General features: G+C 39.0%; 5 protein-coding genes and 1 pseudogene across 18 annotated transcripts; 4 read left to right on the top strand and 2 right to left on the bottom strand.

The window, feature by feature from the left end:
* Positions 1-1530: 1530 nt before the first annotated feature.
* LOC147926464 (uncharacterized) lies at positions 1531-4674 on the top strand. The gene has a single exon (XM_087487073.1). It carries the CDS (start codon positions 1531-1533, stop codon positions 4672-4674), a length of 3144 nt encoding a protein of 1047 aa, XP_087343199.1.
* Positions 4675-7002: 2328 nt separating this feature from the next.
* Positions 7003-8979, top strand: LOC104746378 (large ribosomal RNA subunit accumulation protein YCED homolog 1, chloroplastic). Its single transcript, XM_010467840.3, has 3 exons — positions 7003-7237; positions 7572-8290; positions 8386-8979. The coding sequence occupies exons 2-3, from the start codon at positions 7737-7739 to the stop codon at positions 8822-8824; spliced, it is 993 nt and encodes a 330-aa protein (XP_010466142.2). The 5' UTR covers positions 7003-7237; positions 7572-7736; the 3' UTR covers positions 8825-8979.
* A 112-nt stretch (positions 8980-9091) lies between these two features.
* Positions 9092-10080, top strand: LOC104748344 (uncharacterized; annotated as a pseudogene).
* LOC104746377 (large ribosomal RNA subunit accumulation protein YCED homolog 2, chloroplastic) lies at positions 10072-11509 on the bottom strand. 2 transcript variants are annotated; one of them, XM_010467839.3, is made up of 7 exons: positions 11257-11509; positions 10984-11166; positions 10790-10879; positions 10631-10720; positions 10469-10549; positions 10341-10386; positions 10072-10236 (listed from the first exon to the last, which is right to left on the bottom strand). In XM_010467839.3, the coding sequence occupies exons 1-7, from the start codon at positions 11380-11382 to the stop codon at positions 10166-10168; spliced, it is 687 nt and encodes a 228-aa protein (XP_010466141.1). In that variant the 5' UTR covers positions 11383-11509; the 3' UTR covers positions 10072-10165. The 2 variants fall into 2 exon arrangements, with proteins under 2 accessions (XP_010466141.1, XP_087344751.1); XM_087488625.1 differs by having other exon boundaries at positions 10790-10896; positions 11257-11439.
* Positions 11510-11687: 178 nt separating this feature from the next.
* LOC104746375 (uncharacterized) lies at positions 11688-13271 on the top strand. Its single transcript, XM_010467835.2, has 2 exons — positions 11688-11824; positions 12429-13271. Exon 2 carries the CDS (start codon positions 12482-12484, stop codon positions 13040-13042), a length of 561 nt encoding a protein of 186 aa, XP_010466137.1. The 5' UTR covers positions 11688-11824; positions 12429-12481; the 3' UTR covers positions 13043-13271.
* LOC104746376 (uncharacterized) lies at positions 13193-18708 on the bottom strand. 13 transcript variants are annotated; one of them, XM_087488453.1, is made up of 8 exons: positions 18431-18708; positions 17806-18264; positions 17304-17368; positions 16807-17204; positions 14871-16167; positions 14637-14734; positions 14335-14467; positions 13193-14030 (listed from the first exon to the last, which is right to left on the bottom strand). In XM_087488453.1, the coding sequence occupies exons 4-8, from the start codon at positions 17182-17184 to the stop codon at positions 13345-13347; spliced, it is 2592 nt and encodes an 863-aa protein (XP_087344579.1). In that variant the 5' UTR covers positions 17185-17204; positions 17304-17368; positions 17806-18264; positions 18431-18708; the 3' UTR covers positions 13193-13344. The 13 variants fall into 13 exon arrangements, with proteins under 13 accessions (XP_087344579.1, XP_010466138.1, XP_010466139.1 ...); XM_010467836.3 differs by having other exon boundaries at positions 14637-14737; positions 17297-17368; positions 17860-18264; XM_010467837.3 differs by having other exon boundaries at positions 17297-17368; positions 17860-18264.
* Positions 18709-19181: the final 473 nt, after the last annotated feature.

Raw genomic sequence — 19181 nt, 5'->3', positions numbered from 1 at the left:
CAATGTGTATGTTGTTAACAAACACACAAAATATATATATAAAAAAATTAATCTTAGTATGATATATCAATGTAGTATCTAATGTAAAAACAGAAAAAAACAATTCACAAAATTAATAAAAACATAAAAAGAAATAAAGAAGGACACTTAGATGCATTGATTATTGTGATATATGCACGTTATAATGAATTTCTAATATCTATCATCTATCACTGAACCAATTTTTCACCTCTTTTACTACCATTTTCACATTTGTGAATTTCCATTCGAAATCAAAATGCCAACTCAAAATGCTTTGACTCAATTTATTTTTTATACGATAACTGAACCATTTATCTTCTTCTATCAAGTTCAACTTCATCTTTATCTTCATCTTCACTTTTCTCCACAACAACAATAAAAAAACACACAATGTCAAATTTTATAATAAATCTACAAAATTCTAAGTAAAACTAATAAAAATTTACAGTTCCAAAAAGAATTCAAATTATCAAAAATACAATAACGAAAATAATTTTAAAAATATAGAAATTAGGTATTACAATATGTATTTTAGTAATTTGTATTAGTGTTGTTATTAGTCACTAGGGTAGAATGTATGTTTTCAAATATATATATAATAAACATAAATATATATATATATATATATATATATATTTATTAGTGTTTAAAACTTTATAAGAAATCTACAAAAACTAATAAAAAGTTACAGTTCAAAAAAAAGTCTGATTCTTCTTAGCTTGTGTGTGGTAGTGTGATTGTGAACTAGTGGAACTCTCTTCTAATGGATTATGTCATCATGGTCTTTTTAATTAATGTCTGTAATTAATTAGTTCAATGCAGGAGAGTTGGAGAGGAACAAGCATGTTGTGGGAAAGCCCCTTGCAGTTTTGGGATTAGGCAAAGTTGGGACGGAAGTTGCTCGCCGTGCCAAGGGTCTTGGTATGCGAGTCATTGCTCGTGATCCCTATATCACATCAGACGGTGCACATGCCATTGGTGTTGACTTAGTCAGCTTAAGTGAAGCTCTCGCCACCGTGGATTTCATTTCTCTGCACTTGCCTCTTAAGCTAACAACATGGCTTACACTAGCAGACGATGCCTTTTTGATGCAGGGTGTTAAAGCGGTGACTTAGCTGAAGATTTCCCTTTTACTTTATTCTGTAGTTTTCTATTTTTAACATTACAAATTGGTATTTTTCCTTTAATCTTAGTTATAGCATAATGGGAACTTTACAATTCTAAGAAGGGTTAGATCTTTGATTATTCTCTATATAAGAGAATCGGTTCTTTGAATGTAAAACAACTTTCATTGATTTAATAAAAACAGAGCTTTAAAACTCTTTTCTCTCTTGTCTTCGGCTAGAACAGAGGTTCTCAACGAGTTCAAGATCGCTTATTCGTTTGGGTATTCACAGACTAAACAACCGAATTCGCTTTATTATCCTTGCGCTACTCCAGTTGGTATCAGATTCCAGCACTTTGATTCCTTAATCAAGGTTCGGTCCTGTGTGTGTTCTTCCTTCGACGATGGCTCCCCGCAAACCTACGATTGAAGACCAAAAGGCTGAGTTCCGTGAAACCTTGGAGAACTTCACGAACAATTTGCATGATGCTCTTCAACACGCCATCGAAGCTGCGTTGACGACGGTGTTGCAGAATCAACCAAGGGTTCGTCATGAGAGACAAGCGGAAGTTGACGAGGACAACATGGATCTTCATGAAAATCTCTTCGCTGTTCCGGTACGTCAAGATGAACAGCGTCAGCTCCGTCATCGCAACAACAACGACGACATCGTTGTCCACAACAACCACGGGTCTCATAGATGGGATTCTGGTTTTAAGTTGGATATTCCAGAATTTTCTGGCACGACCAAAGCTGAAGAATTTATCGATTGGCTCAACATTGTGGAAGAAGTGTTGGACTTTAAGAAGGTTCCTGATGGTGATAGAGTCTCGCTGGTGGCAACAAGGTTCAAAGGTTGGGCCATGGCTTGGTGGACTCAGCTCAAAGAATCTCGTCGCAATTCCAGCAAATCAAAAATTGATTCTTGGGAGAAGATGAAGAAACATATGCGTCGTAGCTTTCTCCCGTATAACTATGAGCGGATATTATATACGAGGCTTCAAAATTTACGTCAAGGCTCGCGAACAGTGGATGAATACGCCTCTGATTTTTTTGAGATGGTTGCTCGAACGACACTGGTTGAGACAGAGGAGCAGCTTGTCTCTCGTTTTCCTGGTGGACTTCGGACTCAACTCCAAATTCCTTTGCAGCAGTTCAATCCCACTTCTGTTTCTGAAGCACATCAAAGAGCGTTGGGCATGGAGCTTCAATACAAGTCTCCTTGGACGTCTTCATCGTCTCGGTCTCGTTTGTTACCCCAAGCTGCAAATGACACCGCTGTTGCTTCCAACACCGACCCTTCTTCATCGTCACGTTCTACGTTACCAAAGTCAACCGTTCTGTCAGATTCAATTGCTGCATCTCGCCAACCACGAACAGGTGCTTTGCGATGTTATAGTTGTGGTGAATCTGGTCATCGACAGACTGCTTGTCCCAACCAAAATCGACGAGGTTTGCTAGCCCATGATACAGAAGTTGTTGATGAGCCTCAGTTTGATGATTCCGGTTCCGAGTCTCAAGATCAGATGGAGGAATTAATTTCTGGTGATACAGGTATTAGTTTGGTTCTTCGTCGCAATTGTTTGCTACCAAAAGCTCCGAATGAATCATGGTTAAGGTCTGCGTTATTTCGTTCTACATGCACTATTAATGGGAAAATTTGCAAGCTGATTATCGACTCTGGGAGCTGCACTAATGTTATTTCTCGTGAAGCAGTTCGTAAATTGGGGCTTAAAACAGAACCACATAATTCTCCTTTCAAGCTTGCCTGGTTAAACAATGGGAATGAAATGAACGTCTCGCGTCAAGCTTTGATGACGTTCTCTATCGGTTCTTACAAGGATGAGGTTGTTTGTGCTATATTGCCAATGGATGCTTGTCATATTTTATTAGGACGTCCTTGGCAGTTTGATCGTGATGTTCACCATAAAGGACGTACTAACTCCTATAGTTTCTCTTTTGGAGATCGCACCGTTACGTTGCTCCCTTCTAAAGAAGATACTGAGTCTGCACTTCCTTCTTGTGTGGCTGAAGATGCTATCACCTCATCTAAAGGGTTGACATCTTTGTTGCTTGTTCCTAAAGCAACTTTTGAGTCGCAGTTATCCGAGACAGATACCGTGTGGGCTTTGGTGACAACTCCGACAACTAGCATGCAGTCTTCTGAACCTTCTTTGCCCTTCCAAGGTTTGCTACAAGAATTCGATGATGTTTTTCCCACTGATTTGCCTCGTGATTTACCACCATTACGTGACATCCAACATCGTATCAACTTCGTTCCAAATGCTGTACTCCCTAACCGACCCCATTACCGTATGAGTCCACAAGAACATGAGGAGTTGCGTCGTCAAGTGGAAGATCTTTTGGCTAAAGGGTATGTTCGTGAAAGTTTAAGTCCAACTGCGGTTCCGGCTTTGCTTATTCCAAAAAAAGACGGTTCATGGAGAATGTGTGTTGATAGCCGTGCCATTAACAAAATCACAGTGCGTTATCGATTTCCGATTCCTCGTCTTGACGACTTACTTGATCAGATTGGACATGCTTCTATTTTTTCCAAGTTGGATTTAAAGAGTGGTTATCATCAAATTCGGATAAATCCTGGTGACGAATGGAATACGGCTTTTAAAACTCGAGAGGGTCTCTTTGAATGGATGGTTATGCCGTTTGGTCTCTCCAATGCTCCTAGTACGTTTATGCGCGTGATGAATCAAGCCTTACGTCCCTTCATTGGTAAATTTGTTGTTGTCTATTTTGATGACATTTTGATTTTTAGCAATGATTTGGCCAGCCATTTACTACATCTAGCGGAGGTTCTTGGTGTTTTGAGGCGTGAAAAGTTTTTTGCCGCTCAACATAAGTGTGTTTTTGGAGCACCACAGGTTATGTTTTTAGGCTATCTTATCTCAGCCAAGGGATTAGAGATGAATCCAAGCAAAGTTGAGGCAATACGGTCGTGGCCTACACCAACAACTATAAATGATGTTCGAAGTTTCCATGGTTTAGCATCGTTTTATCGTCGCTTTGTTCATCACTTTAGTAATATTACAGCCCCGCTCACGGATTGTCTAAAGGGTTCTACCTTTGTGTGGTCTGCTGAAGCAAATATTGCTTTTGAACTCATAAGAGAAAAGTTGACTTCAGCTCCAATATTGGCTTTATCGGATTTTTCTGTTGTCTTTGAGCTGCATTGTGATGCATGTAAATTCGGCATTGGGGCTGTTTTGAGTCAGCACGGACGTCCTGTTGCATTCTTTAGCGAGAAGATAGCTGGTTCTCGAGCTTGTTATAGCACTTATGATGTGGAGTTCTATGCTATTGTTCAAGCCATCAAGCATTGGCGCCATTATCTTTTTCATCAAGAATTTATTCTCTACACGGACCATGATGCATTAAAACATTTGGGTAGTCAAGACAAGATTTATGCACGTCATGCCTCCTGGATTGCCTTTTTACAGCAGTTCACGTTTGTCATCAAGCACCAGTCGGGTCGTATGAACAAAGTAGCTGATGCTTTGAGTCGTCGAAGTCATCTTCTAGCAACTTTGTAGGTTTCTGATCCCGGGTTTTCTGTGTTGTGTGATTTATATCCTAGTGACCCTTATTTTGGCCGGGTTTGGGCAGATTTACAAGCCGGGATTCGTTCAGAATTTGTTTTGCAAGATGGTTTCATATTTCGTGATCGTCGCTTGTGTGTGCCCGAGTGTAGTTTACGACTTCAACTCATTCGAGAACTTCATGAAGAGGGTCATGTTGGACGGGACCGAACTCTACACTTGTTAACGGAGTCATATTTTTGGCCCACATTACGTCGAGATGTCGCTCGTTTTGTCGAACGATGTGTGGTTTGTCAACGTTCTAAGGGGCATGCGTCTAATAACGGTTTATATATGCCGTTGCCAATTCCGACACAACCATGGACGGATATAAGCATGGATTTTGTGTTAGGACTCCCTCGTACTCAACGTGGCAATGATTCTATCTTTGTCATTGTGGATAGATTCTCTAAAATGGCACACTTTGTTCCTTGTAAGAAGACGACAGATGCTATTCAAGTGGCTACATTATTTTTCCGAGAAATTTATCGTCTTCATGGTTTGCCGTTATCGATTGTGTCTGATAGAGATTCACGGTTCTTGAGTCACTTTTGGCGTTCCCTTTGGCGTTTGTTGCGTACAAGTCTTGACATGAGCTCCGCTTATCATCCACAAACAGATGGTCAGACAGAAGTTACAAATCGTTCTTTGGGAGATATGCTTCGTTGTTTGGTTGGTACCAACATTAAGTCGTGGGATACAGTGTTGTGTAAAGCAGAGTTTGCTCACAACCATGCAGTTAATCGAAGTACTCATTTTAGCCCATTTCGTGTTGTTTATGGCATCATTCCTCGAGGACCTCATGATCTTGGGGTTACTCTAGATGCTACTCGGGATCATGGTCAGGCTAGTGATTTCGTCATAGATTTGTCTTTAATCCATTCACAGGTTCATGACAATTTGCAGATTTCTTCAGCCAAATACAAGTCAGATGCTGATCGTCATCGGCGAAATGTGCAGTTTCGTGTGGGAGACTTTGTGTGGGCTGTATTAACTCGGGATCGTTTTGCTCCTCGTGAATATAACAAGCTAAAAGCACGGAAGATTGGTCCTTTGGAGGTGTTAGAGAAGATCAATGCCAATGCTTATCGCCTTCGTCTCCCTCCTGATGTTCGTTGTTCGGATGTGTTCAATGTCAAACACCTTGTCGCAGATGTTCAACAACATGAGCTTGAAGATTCGGGACGAATCTTTTCCAACGCCGGGGGACCTGATGCAGGGTGTTAAAGCGGTGACTTAGCTGAAGATTTCCCTTTTACTTTATTCTGTAGTTTTCTATTTTTAACATTACAAATTGGTATTTTTCCTTTAATCTTAGCTATAGCATAATGGGAACTTTACAATTCTAAGAAGGGTTAGATCTTTGATTATTCTCTATATAAGAGAATCGGTTCTTTGAATGTAAAACAACTTTCATTGATTTAATAAAAACAGAGCTTTAAAACTCTTTTCTCTCTTGTCTTCGGCTAGAACAGAGGTTCTCAACGAGTTCAAGATCGCTTATTCGTTTGGATATTCACAGACTAAACAACCGAATTCGCTTTATTATCCTTGCGCTACTCCACTTTTCCCTCAATGAGACACAAAAGATGCAAAGATGTTCACTGACGTTGAAGTCTACTATGCACCTGGTGCTGTTCTAAGAGGTGAACAGTTTGATGGATCAGAAGCCATGCGTAAGATGGAGAAGTGGCTGATTGAGAACCATGGATTCCAGCCTCAGTATGCGGTGTCTGAGCTCGACGAGAAGAGCTTCTGGAGAATGTTTAATGGTGAGTTGTACGAGGAGTGCTGCAAGAAGTACAGAGCTGTTGGAACGTTCATGAGTGTTTACTACAAGTCCAAGAAAGGAAGGAAGACTGAGAAAGAAGTTAGAGAAGCAGAACAAGCTCATCTCGAAACTGCTTACGCCGAGGCAGATTAAGTAATAATAAACCCCCCGAAGTTTGATGAAAGTGGCTTGAGACTATTATTATAATCGCTAGTTATGTGTTTCCTATTTTCAGTTTAGTGTCTTTAAGACTATTGTTCTTGTTGCTGTTTGCTTGCTTCTTGTTGTTGTTGTTCTTGCTTGACTTATGGTTTGAGTGGATTTTAGATTTTCAGTTTTGGATTTGCTAGTTTGCTTATGAGACTTTGTTTGAGGTATTAAGGTTTCTCTTTGTAGAACATCTTTGCTTAATTAAGGTCATATGCCATAATGACACAACACAATCTAAAACATTACAGACGAATTTGTCACTTAAGTTTTATCCTAAAACCTCACCCGGTCAACTTCGGTTCAAAAACTCATATTCCCCTGTTTACTCTAACCAAACCGTTTATATGAGTATTTGGCAAGCGGTTTGGTTTGAGTAAACCAAGAAATTCGAGTATTTTAACTGAAGTTGACCGGTTGAGGTTTTAGGATAAACTAGGCAGCCATTTCCGAGTAAGAGAGCTCTGTTTCTGTAAGATTTTTTACAGAGTCTATCGATTGTCTAAAGCCGAACATAGTGCCTTGAAGCACACTTTAGAGGTAAGCTATTTCATTTTATAATCTCTTTAATCGAAATTCTTTGTAATTTTCCGATTTAGTTTCATCATGATGTTTGCCGCTTGTAAACTGGAAGTGGAAAGGTCTGTCCTTTTTTTTTTTTGATCAAAAAGGAAAGGTCTGTCCTTTATCTATGTAAAATTGGTGCATAGCAGGTGTTCGATAAAATGCCTAGCTCAAATTATTCTCATTCATTCTGTTTGGGATGTTACTATGAAGTCTCAGATACCCAATTTCCTTATTTTTCTTCTCAGACTTCCTCGTGTGAATCTTTTTGTCTTATAACAAAATTGACACCAGCAAATGTTTCTTGCAGGTGGTGAAACCTAGTGTTTGATTCTTGTATGCTTGGTGTCTCTGTTTCAAGCTGAACAAACTCAAACCTATTGGGAGTTTTTCTAGAGATTTATACCATATTTTAGTATGATAGTTTGACAACTTTGATAGTCTTGCCTCCTCTATTATCATCTGTGCTGTGAAAATGTCTCTGGTTTGCTCTTCATCTTGTGTAGCTCCCTTGCCGCAGACCAAACGGGTAAGTCCAAGTTTTCTTAAACTCAAAACATGTACCTTAACTCTACGTGCTTCCACCGGCGAATCTAAATTTAGCACTGGTATTAGAAAGCATATCAGTTACTTGTTCACAGAACCACATAAGCTTCGTAGGCTAGCAAAGAGTCGGTTATTAGTTAGTCAGGAGTCTTTTACAGAGACCAGCACAATAGATATGGATTGGGAAGATCAGGAGGAAGTTGAGGATACTGGGTCACCTTGGGAAGGTTCGGTTATGTATAGGAGAAATGCTTCAGTCACACATGTGGAGTATTGCACTACCTTAGAGAGGCTTGGGTTGGGAAGATTGTCAACAGAGGTCTCCAAGAAGAGAGCTTCCGCAATGGGACTAAGAGTGACAAAAGATGTAAAGGATTATCCAGATGGAACACCTGTTCAGATTTCGGTTGATGTCATAAGGAAGAAGAGGAAGCTGAGACTCGATGGAATTGTCAGGACTGTTATCACACTTGGCTGCAACAGGTGCTTTCTTATGAACTCATCACAGCTTCTTTACTATACTACCTTATGGTTGCATCAACTTTGTTATTTACTGGTTTTCTCTTATGTGTTTGAAGATGTGGTGAGTCAACAGGAGAGAGCATCTTCTCCAACTTCTCGCTATTACTAACCGAAGATCCAGTTGAAGAACCTGATGTCATTGATCTAGGATTCTCATTTGGTAGTGACAAAGCTACTTCCTTTTCTGGATTGTCAGATGATACAGAAGAGAATGAGGATGATGATGATGATTCATGGATAGATTGGGAGGATAAGCTTCATTTCCCGCCTGAGGCGAAAGAAATAGATATCTCAAAGCATATAAGAGACTTGGTGCATTTAGAAATCACCATCACTGCGATCTGTGATCCTGCGTGTAAAGGAATGTGCTTGAAGTGTGGTGCGAATCTGAATAAGAGGAAATGTGATTGTGACAGAGAAGAGAAGGATAAAGGATATGGACCTCTCGGAAACCTGAGAGAGAAAATGCAACAAAAAGAGGGTCTGAGGAACTAAACTCAACAATGCTTGTCTTCTTCTAATCAGTTTCACAAATTTACATGTTACATAGAGCATTACATTTTCTTGTCGATGTGGTTTTTGTTTATTTTGTATCTATTTGAGTATGAACAGTATTAAAATCTTAATGAGACTTTGAAATACATAGAAAAGAGAAACTGAAAGATATAAATGGTTTCTACTTCACGTAAAATATCCTATAAATATATAATGTAAAAAAAAAGGAAAACACATTCAGTAATTAACTAGGTATAGTATATCGACCTAAAATATCCTATAAATATATGAGTTACTCTTCTTTTCTTCACTCACTCTGTCTCTCTCTCTCTTTTAGTAATATCTCTCTCTCTTTTTTTCGAAACAACAAACCCTAATAATAATGCCGGCGATGACGATGAAAAGAAGAGGAACAAAGAGAAAGATCGAGATTAAGAAGCGCGACACTAAACAACAACGCTCGGTGGCTTGCAGCAAACGCCGTCAAACTCTCTTCTCGAAAGCCGCTGATCTCTGCCTTCTCTCCGGGGCCAACATCGCCGTCTTCGTAACCTCTCCGGCAGAGAACAACGACGTTGTCTACTCCTTCTCCGGCTACTCTCCTGCCTCTGAAATTGCTGAATGTTATCTCAACGGCAAGCCTCTGACTTCTCCGAAGATTATTAACCCGCAATCCAAGCTAGGGTTTTGGTGGGAAGACCTGATCTCTACCGTAATTGCGACGATATCTCTGAGTTAAACGTGATCGAGGATCGTATAATGAGAACGAGGAAGCATCTGATGGATTGCCTTGAGAAGAAAGAAAAATCACAATCTGTTTCCAATTCTGATCAAAACCCTAGCTTCTCTTCTCTCGACGAAAACCCAAAGTCCTCGAGTCCATCTTCCTGTGATAAAATTGCTTCTTTTGAACAGAACTCTACTTTCTCCTCCCTCGAGAAGATCTGTGGCGAGCCTTCATCACAAGCTACTTGTTACTATAACCAAAACCATAACTTCGCTATTGAAGATCTCTACCGCGACTCATCATACGGTCAATCAGGTTACTTGCTGAAAGAAGATGAGTACGGATTTGTTGAATCCTTATGGGAAACAGGGAAACAGAGTGACATAATGTTCCAAGAAACATTCCTTTAAGCATAATTAGGGTTTTAATCTTTCTTTTAAACTCTAACTTGATCTGTTCATTATGTAATTTCCCTTGTTATTATTCTGTGTTTAACGATTTTGGAGATTCATGTTGTGTATTTGTTTTCAGTTCAATATTGCAATATATTATTAAAAAAATAAAAATAAAATTCTATTGTTTGTCTAGTCGAAACTGAAATATATAAATGGTTTTCACTTCTTCTTAAGCTCAAGTAGTCTTGACCATCTCTTATGAACAGAAGCTGTTTTTGTCTCACCAACATCTACAAAAGCAATTCAGAAACCAAAGCACTTTAATCCTTCTGAACAATTAACAAACATGTCATGTAGGAGGAATAGGGAACAAAACAAACAGAGTGCAGCTTACAATGCAGTGTCGGTTCCGATTTCTCACAGGAATCTGAACATATATCCTACAATCAGACAACAATATAAGTGAAACATTCAGTCCTATGGATTCCATGAACCTTGGTAATAATTTGAATTGAATCTTACTTTAGCATAAGTGGTGAGGCGGATAGTGTCTTGTACAAGGGAATCAAGGTTAGCTTCATAACCAGGTCTCACATATATAACCTGCCAATAGTAACAGAGACTTATACTCATTTCACTTTGTTGATATGTAGAGAGAGCTTATGATGGTCTAAGGTGTCTCACCGAAGGATCATCACCGCCAATTACTGGCAATGTTGAAGCTCGATTTTCTCGGCTTGTTGGCAAAATCCATACGGTAAAACTTGTATCGATCTGGTCACATATATTTCCATCAAAACAGTTTCCTTGCGAAAGGGTTTTTTCTTAAAACGAAACAGTTACCAGTCGAGAATAAAGAGAGGAGCAAATGCTGCACTTTCTTGCGATAGAAGTCATGATCCTTCCATCAACCGAGAGTCCCATACTTGCGTGCTAGAAAAGTAACAACACTAAATGATTGGTTGGGTAAGAGAGAGAGTGAAGACAGATTCTAATGTTCAAATAATGTCACTTCAACACATCAAAATCTAAGGTACCCTTTGGACAGAGAGGTCGACAGAGACACGGGAATTGGCAGGGCCGTCTTCAACGAGATCTTGGAGTTGAAGATCACGAAGAGAGACATCGTACTGAGTGTTCCAGTTTCCATTCCATTTGCCTTCACTAGGAGATAAAGTGATCAGACGCTTTTTTGAGCTCCCTCCTCCATTAATAGCTGACTGTATATTTACATATCCGATCATCGTTATTTCACATACCCCACAGAAGAAACTTATTATGAAAGGAGGGGAAGTAATATATATACACACCGAAGAAGAAGCATCGTATTTCTTGGAGAGACAAGAAATAGGAAGCAAACGAGGGCGTAGAGTAATACCGGAAAGCTTGTTATTAGAATTTAAGAGATTTGGAGATACCAAACAACGTACCGCCATGGATGATACTTTCAGAAAGAAGCTTTGGTGTGTGTGTGGGGTGGAGGAAGAGAACTTGAACCATGCAAACCTTATCCGTTATATATACACTTTACACACAACCACTGGTCTTTTTGGCGCTCTACGTGTCTTTTTCTCATACTTATATTATTATATATAAACAAATTTTACCAAATAAAGGTCAATAAGTCATTTTGGAAAAGAACAAAAGTCAATAAGTCAAACTAGTTAATATAAGGTCAATTCTCATAATGTCGCTGGTGTGGGGATTCGAACGCAAAATTTTTGGACGTTTGGTCGATTTTTGTTAGCGTTTTGTCTAATATAATGACCAAATACCCTTAACTTTATCTGGGAACTACAAAAAGAGACGAAACCAGTTCTCTCAAACACTCAAGAGTCCATCGCACCACCGTCCATGGCCAGGAGATAGCTTAAAAAGGTAGCCTTCGTTTCTAGTCTTGTCTCTTGTCCCTTGTCTTCCTAGTGTTCCTTGTTTTAGATTATAACGATTCCCAGGTAAATCGGCTTTGAGAATTTAGGTTAGATTTGTTTCGATCTGAATTATGGAATTCTTTTTTGTGCTAGAGATCGTTGAGTTCCTGATTTGATTTTGATATGATTCCCTTTGATTTTTCCATGTTTTGCTGATCATTAATAGCTTAGATTATGGACTGATCACTTTACTCTTGTTACAATCTGAGAGACTGATACTGATACTGTTGTTGCTAGTCACTGGTGAAGACTACTATAATCGATCTTCACGGTGATGCATAGTAGTTGCTTTGTGTTCAGTTTTGGAATAGCTTTCTCTTGTATCATCATAGAGTGATGGAACATCATTGCTACTGTTTTCAACAATATCCTGAAGTTTACTCACAACAATTTAGGAAAAGTGACACATAAACAAAAATGTGTAGAGATGATGAGTGACGATTGGTGAAATAAACAGATTTAAGATATTCTTGCACATTTCTTTTCTCCTTTGATATACTTTTCTCATTTGTTCATGTCTTTTAACTCTGAATTGTTTAATTTCATTATAGGAGTTGGCCTGAAGCTTGAAAATATAAGACCAAGGTAGTAGTAGATTCCCAATATGGATATTTCTGATGAGGATTCTGCTGACAGTAGTTATGCAAGCGGCGAATCGATAAGATCAAGCGTTGGGGAAAACAGTTTGGACTCTTTAGAGTCTGAAGAGGATGATGATATGTATGATGACTCAACAGATAATTCGGAAGAATCAAGCGATGAAGAAAACATTTTGGATCAGACGAGCTCGATGATTCGTGATATGATTCATGATATGTATCGTGAGATGGTTCATGATATGTATCATGATATGCTACATGATATACATGATATGTATAATGATTTAACAAAAGATCTGGATGGAGCTCGCATCCCTTCCTTTAGCGCACTACAATCCTCCAAGAAGCAACTCTTTGAGCGCCCAGATGACAAGACTACGGTGCTTAATACAATGATGGTCCTCAACAATCTATCTGGTGTGAGGATGTGGTCGCCTTTATACCTTGCTTCCATGCGTCATATTCAGGCTGATGTTACTCACAGAGAGGCTTTCTTAGCATTTTCTGATCCGGAGGATAAGGTTTGCTACTTAGAGTACAAGACTGGCAAAAAGAGAGATGAATGACTTTTGTTATGGCTCCTTGTGTATTACTTTTGGTGAAGATTTTCAGTTTGATTGATCTTGTAATGTACTCGGGAAAAAAAACAATCAATCAAATGTGAATTACAAACTTCTGTCAATCAATTTTTGACTTTTAGAAGTCTGCAAGAGGGATGCTTCAAAGAAGTAATGTAATTCTATCTGCTGTAATCTACAATTAACCAACATTTCTACCCACATGTGGGTTTTACTATCTTCTATTCTTTTTCACTTATGAAATTTTTCTCCTTTCTAAAAAAGTAAAAGATAACATCAATGCAACAGCTTCAAGGCCAACCAAAGTCAATGCCGCTATTATCAACATCCCATGCTCCAAGACCGATCTCATCAAACAACTGATCATAACTCCAACTTGAGTATCCCAAGAAAAACCAGTAGTCACTCGGATTCAGCTCTCTTGATTTTAACTCTTGGATTCGATGGGCCACAGATTGATGATCTAGGAAATACACGCCTGGTGAGATCTCTTGGTGATCATGGTTTGTGGAAGAGTCTCGCTCTCGGGTCAGAGCTAAAAGGGGTACTCCTGGATCAACGACAGGACCTCCAAAATATAAAGGAGTTTCTTTCAAGAGCTCGGCTGTTTCGCCGAGGTCAGGGAATGATTTCCATCTCAACCGTTTGTTGAAGATTACACCCAAGAAACCGAATTCGGGGCCTGCTTTTAGGATCAGAATCTTTGATTTAGAAAACGGTTGGGAGGCAGCTAGCTTTTCTGTAGCGACCAGGATTGTGCCGGTTTTCACTTGGGGAGCGGTTGTGAGTGAGTGCATCGGAGGAGATTGGGAATTGACCTGGTCATGATTTACCTCTCTTTCCACAGGCTCTCTGTCCCTTAAAACGACCTCAACAAGTTTATCACCATCTGTCACTTTATTGTTTACCCCGCATGAAGATTGATCGAACATGTTTGAGTTTCTTCTTCCTTTTCCAGACAGAGAAGGGATGATTCCTGCCAGAGAAAGATGCATTACTTGCTTTGTTTAGGCTCCAGATCTATACTAAGTATAAAAAGCCAAAAACCATCTTCAGAAAAATACGATGTTTCCTAACCAGCTAAGGCTGAAAGAAAACGAGTTACTAAGGTAAAACTGAGTCACAAGTTGCGAAGCATATTACGATTCTGCAGAACTATGTCCATTCAATTTTTGTTTTGGATGTTCAGACAGTACATGGTGTCTTTACTCTTTAGAGATAATATTCAGCATATATGTATAAAACAAGTGAATCAGAATAGGATGCAGATATTGACTTACTGAAAAATTCACGAGAGTTATTCGCATGGCGAGTTAGAAACTCTGTTATGTCAGTTACAGATGTCTCCCCTTCATATGGAATGACTTTGTTTCTCTCGGCTGGAAACAATATCAGAGAAGGATACACTTCCCTCTGCAACGTTTCAGATTCAGAAATGAGAATATGGGGTGCACAATTATAAGCTCTCAAAAGTGCTTTCAGAGAAAGAACTGTTTGAATTGAGATAGCAATGCTGAGATGCAAATACCAGAATCAATCAAACAAACCAGACTAAACTCAAGCAAGCTATCATGAAATGTACCTGATTGATCGACTTTAGGATTAAGCTGCAATCATTCAACGTGCAGTCCATTAAGTAGATACGGGGAAATTTTAGATTCTTGTCATTAGTTGGTTTCTCTGCTTCATAACAGACAAAACAATAGGATAAGAGAATGAAGAAAAAAGTTGAAAAAATGTCCATTTCACTTTCGGATAGAAAGATAAAAGGAAAAAAACTAGTTAACCAAGACATGGTAATACAGATCCAATATACCTGATTTGAAAAGCCCTTGATTGTTCCTGTATCCGCCTTGAGTTATCTCTTTATATTCTTTTAGTGATCGGTATACTTCACGTAGAACTAGCTCCATCCTCTGACAAAACCCACACCAATTATTGCTGAAAAGGACCAAAACGTCTTGGCACAAAGGACAGGGAGCCTTCTCTGCACTGGATTGATTCCATGCATGAACCATGTGGGAGAAAGTATTGACAGTGACACGGGGAATAGAATCCACCTCGTGAAAATCCTGGTTAACAAAAGGTGGAACTGTAGCTTGTCTAGGCATTTCAGTGGTAGATTCAGACTGTGTATAAGGTGATAGACGTCCATTGAGGTATCCATGGAGAAAGTCAACCAGTGATGAATAGCTGAATGCTAACTCATGTTGAAGGACATAGTGCTGTTGTAAAGCAGGATTGACTATTACTGCTGATGGAATCTTAACATCACCAGTCAGAGCTCTAAGCAATGCATAATTTGCGTCAGAGAAGAAAAATGAACCCGTGAAACTATGCACTGGATCTTCCTTCGGTTCCGAGTGCAGTTTGTCTGTTAAGTTAACTTCAGTCTTATCAGTTTCTGTCATTACTAATTGTTCACTTCCGTCCGTTGAAACTTGGTCTTCATCACTGGGGGAGGAAGATTCACTTTCAAAGGATTTCATTTCATCTTTTCCTTCAGATCTCATACTGACTCTGTTTTGCACATCTCCTTCTTTAGATTGAAGAGAAATTACACTAGAACCTTCTGCCAAAGATGAAGCTGTATCTTGTCTAGAGATAACTTCTGCTTGTGATGGTAATGCATCCATCACTTTTATGTGCACATCATCAGATAATAGACGGAAACCAACATCCTTAGCAAGTGAGCTCAATTTACTTTCTCTTCTTCTGTGAAGAAGATTTGTCAGAATCTCCTGCAGGGAACTGCCTTCCATACCTGGACCTGGTGCTATAGTATCTAGGGCTACTTTTTTATCCCCATCCAAAATCATAAACGAAACTTTCTTTTCTAACTTAATAGTTTTAAACTTTAGGACAGTTTTCGGAAGTGACACGGACCCTGATTCTTGAGCAGCCTGGCCAACGAAGTTCTCATACTTAATATCATTCTTCCAGTTTTTTATGTCAGACAACTTATGCTGTGCAGCTACCTCTCGGAAAGTATCGAGTGCTTTCATACTCCTCCTCCTATCCTCCAAAGACCCACTTGATCTATCCACAAAAAGAATTATTGACGGTTTACTTGCAGGGAAGGAAGATTCATGGTCCTGCCAGTCGTCCTCCAGCTACATGAAAAAGAATAAAGAAGATTGATCTACGTATTAGTATGGACATAACTATATAATCTTAGTAGACATGGGGGTTTTGGAAGTAGTAATCACTAAATCAATAAAATGAAGAGAAATGCAACTACAATATCAAATCGTATCGACTCAAACAACATTGAGATCTACTGTTAAAGATATGCTGTCACTGTTATACAAAGATCAGTCTACTCAAAGAATTCGCTGCGTTGGTTTTGTCGGCTATGGAACTGCATAGAAAACAAGATAAAAGCCCAGTTCTTATCACACTACACTCTGACAGATAAAATAACAAACTAAAATGTAATACAAGGTTTTACCAAGACTATATCTAGATTCCAAAACGGAAACAAGTTAGATATGTCACATCATGGTTATGTTGCAACATCTCGTCTGAAGTGGAGTACTCTAAAGTCTAAACAGGGTATGAGCACCACTTTTTTCTTTGAAATTAAATTCAAGGAAGTTTAAGTTACGAAAGGGTGGTTACCCAATAAATATACAACAAGACAAGATCCCACTAAACAAACTACACACTCGTTTAGCTACAGCTATTTCTTCTCAAAGAACAGGTAATGAATATGCAAAATTACTAAACCTAGAGACATAAAGAGACCGTACCTCTGTGACTATTGGATTTTCCATCTTTAAGAATCTCGAAATGTCGTCCCCGGCCTTGAGAATCTTTGAGCAGTGTGGACATCCTGCCAGCTGAATGATCGCTGCCCATGAATCAGATTTTCCAATATTAAACGATGAAGCCAATGATTCTTCTGTGATCAGACCAAATTTTTGCCTTTCAGGAGGCAGAGAAAAATCTTTTGTGGTGGCAATCAATCTTGAGAGGAATGAACTAAATTGCTTGAACTGTTCACGGTTACATGTCTGTCCAAAATCCAGATTTACCCTGCCATTTTCCTGCAAAGCAGCAGTATCATTGACATAGCTAAAATCCTCAAGCCAAGGAACTCTACCAAATCCAGTTTGGAGTCCACACATATTGTTCCATTCTGCATAGCCTGTTTCCAGGGTGCAAAGAAAATTAACATTATGGAAGCAATGCACCTACTAGAACATATCAACATCATCTAGACATGAAGTGAGAATCTACCAGCCACCTTCTGGTTATTTTTTCCACTGAGCTTTATCACTTGATCAGTTTCTACTTTTTTGGAGAAGTTTCCTGCAGAGTAATGATCAGAATGTCAAAGTATTAGCCAAACATTCCAAATATTCGATAAATAAAACTAAGATATGCCTACACCATAATAGTGGCCATGACATGACATCTTGTAAAGGGTTCAAGAAAATCAAATGCAATATTGGGCATTTCATTTTCACAAGAGTAGTCAATTGATAGCTGATAAAAAAACAAATATAGATTCGTAGGCTTCATACCACGGGATGCAACACCGGAGAGACTAATAACTCTTGGTAAGATTCGAAGTTCACAAGAGGATTTGATATATTAGATGAAGACTTTTTCTGGTTAAACTCTAAAGAACTAATACTCTATAGACTTCACTTACACTAGCGAATTACTAGCCTAATCTATTAGGAGATCTACAGAAATCAAATCATAAAACGAAACAAATATGATAGGAACATAAATAATCTCACAAGATCAGGAACATCCCTCGTCATGTAAGAGCCAGCAACAGCAGATCAACTCACCCTGCCAAAGGTTATCTTCTGTTACATTTTTCTTTAACTCAGAAAGCAGTGTAGTAGTCCATCCGCAAAATTCGAACAGAAGTAAAGCCTTATCAGATGATTCAAGGAAATCTTTCAAACTCTCTGGAGACTTCAAATGTTTGAGAGGGAGTTCTTGGGGAGTAGATGTCAGATAAGGACGAATAGAAGCCAATATATTTGAGGCTCGGAGTTTCCCTAGATAGTTGTAAGGCACACTATTGTGATAGTACAAAACTGTTATTCCGTTGGCAGCAACACCAATGGCTTGTGCAAGCACCTTTTCTGAATTTCTGTATACAACCATTAACTTCAACAAGCCAGACTCCTCTGAACTCTGAACCAACTGAGTAATTTCATTCTTCAGAGATCTGGACTCACCACACCCTATGAATCAGCAATGAAACCAATCAGATAACTAATAAGGCAATAAGAAAAAACCAGCTAGTGACAAATTCAGCCTATCAAATCCGTTCAGACTCATCCCAATTACATTTTTACGCAAACTATGCATATGTACGCGAGACGAAGGACAGAGAGAGAGAGAGGGTACATGGAGTGGTGACGAAGAGGAGGACGTGAGGGTGGAGACGGATCTGGGAAGAGAAGTTTTGCTCCGTGAGTATCTCCCATTCGCCATGGCAGCTTGACGGAGGGATGACGGATACGAAGGCGAGGAAGAGAAGGAGGAGGAGCGCCGGCGTTTTCATCGGAAAAAACCGCTCGCCCGCTCTCTCGTCGCGTCGTCGTCTTCTTCTTCCTTCTTTCTGAAGGACGATTATCTCTAGTACCTTTGACCAAAAATTGTATTCTACTTTCTCCTCTCACCAAAATCAAATTTATTTAATAATTTTAAAAAATAAAAAAAATGGGTAAAGACTATTAAGCATTAACATTTTTTCTAAATTACATACCCAACCTACCATAACTACCCATCTCACGTCCCCCACCCATCCAAACCCACAAAATTCGGACCCTTTTTCTCCTCTTTATTTTTTCTTTGAACCTTACTTCGAACGAAAACAGTTTCAAAATCCCATTAAGTAAAATTTTTCTTCTCCCTCCAAGTTCCCAGTGTTAGTACAACTAAGGATAACTCGAATCTGGGTAAGTCGAGTTCTATTTGTGTTTTTTCAATTTTATGTTGAAAACAATTGAATATTGGGTAAATTGAATTTGTCGATTTTGTGAATGTTGGGTAAGTAGATTATAATTCGAGTGCAATTGTTAATCGGATTTGTTTTCTTTTTTTTGTTTGTGGAAGAATCGCAATGGCACGTACAAAGAACCCAAACATTGGACCA

This window comes from Camelina sativa, chromosome 15 (genome assembly GCF_030686135.1).
Source record: "Camelina sativa cultivar CO46 ecotype springtype chromosome 15, ASM3068613v1".
Taxonomy (NCBI): Eukaryota; Viridiplantae; Streptophyta; class Magnoliopsida; order Brassicales; family Brassicaceae; genus Camelina; species Camelina sativa.
This window is presented reverse-complemented; position numbering and strand designations above follow the sequence as displayed.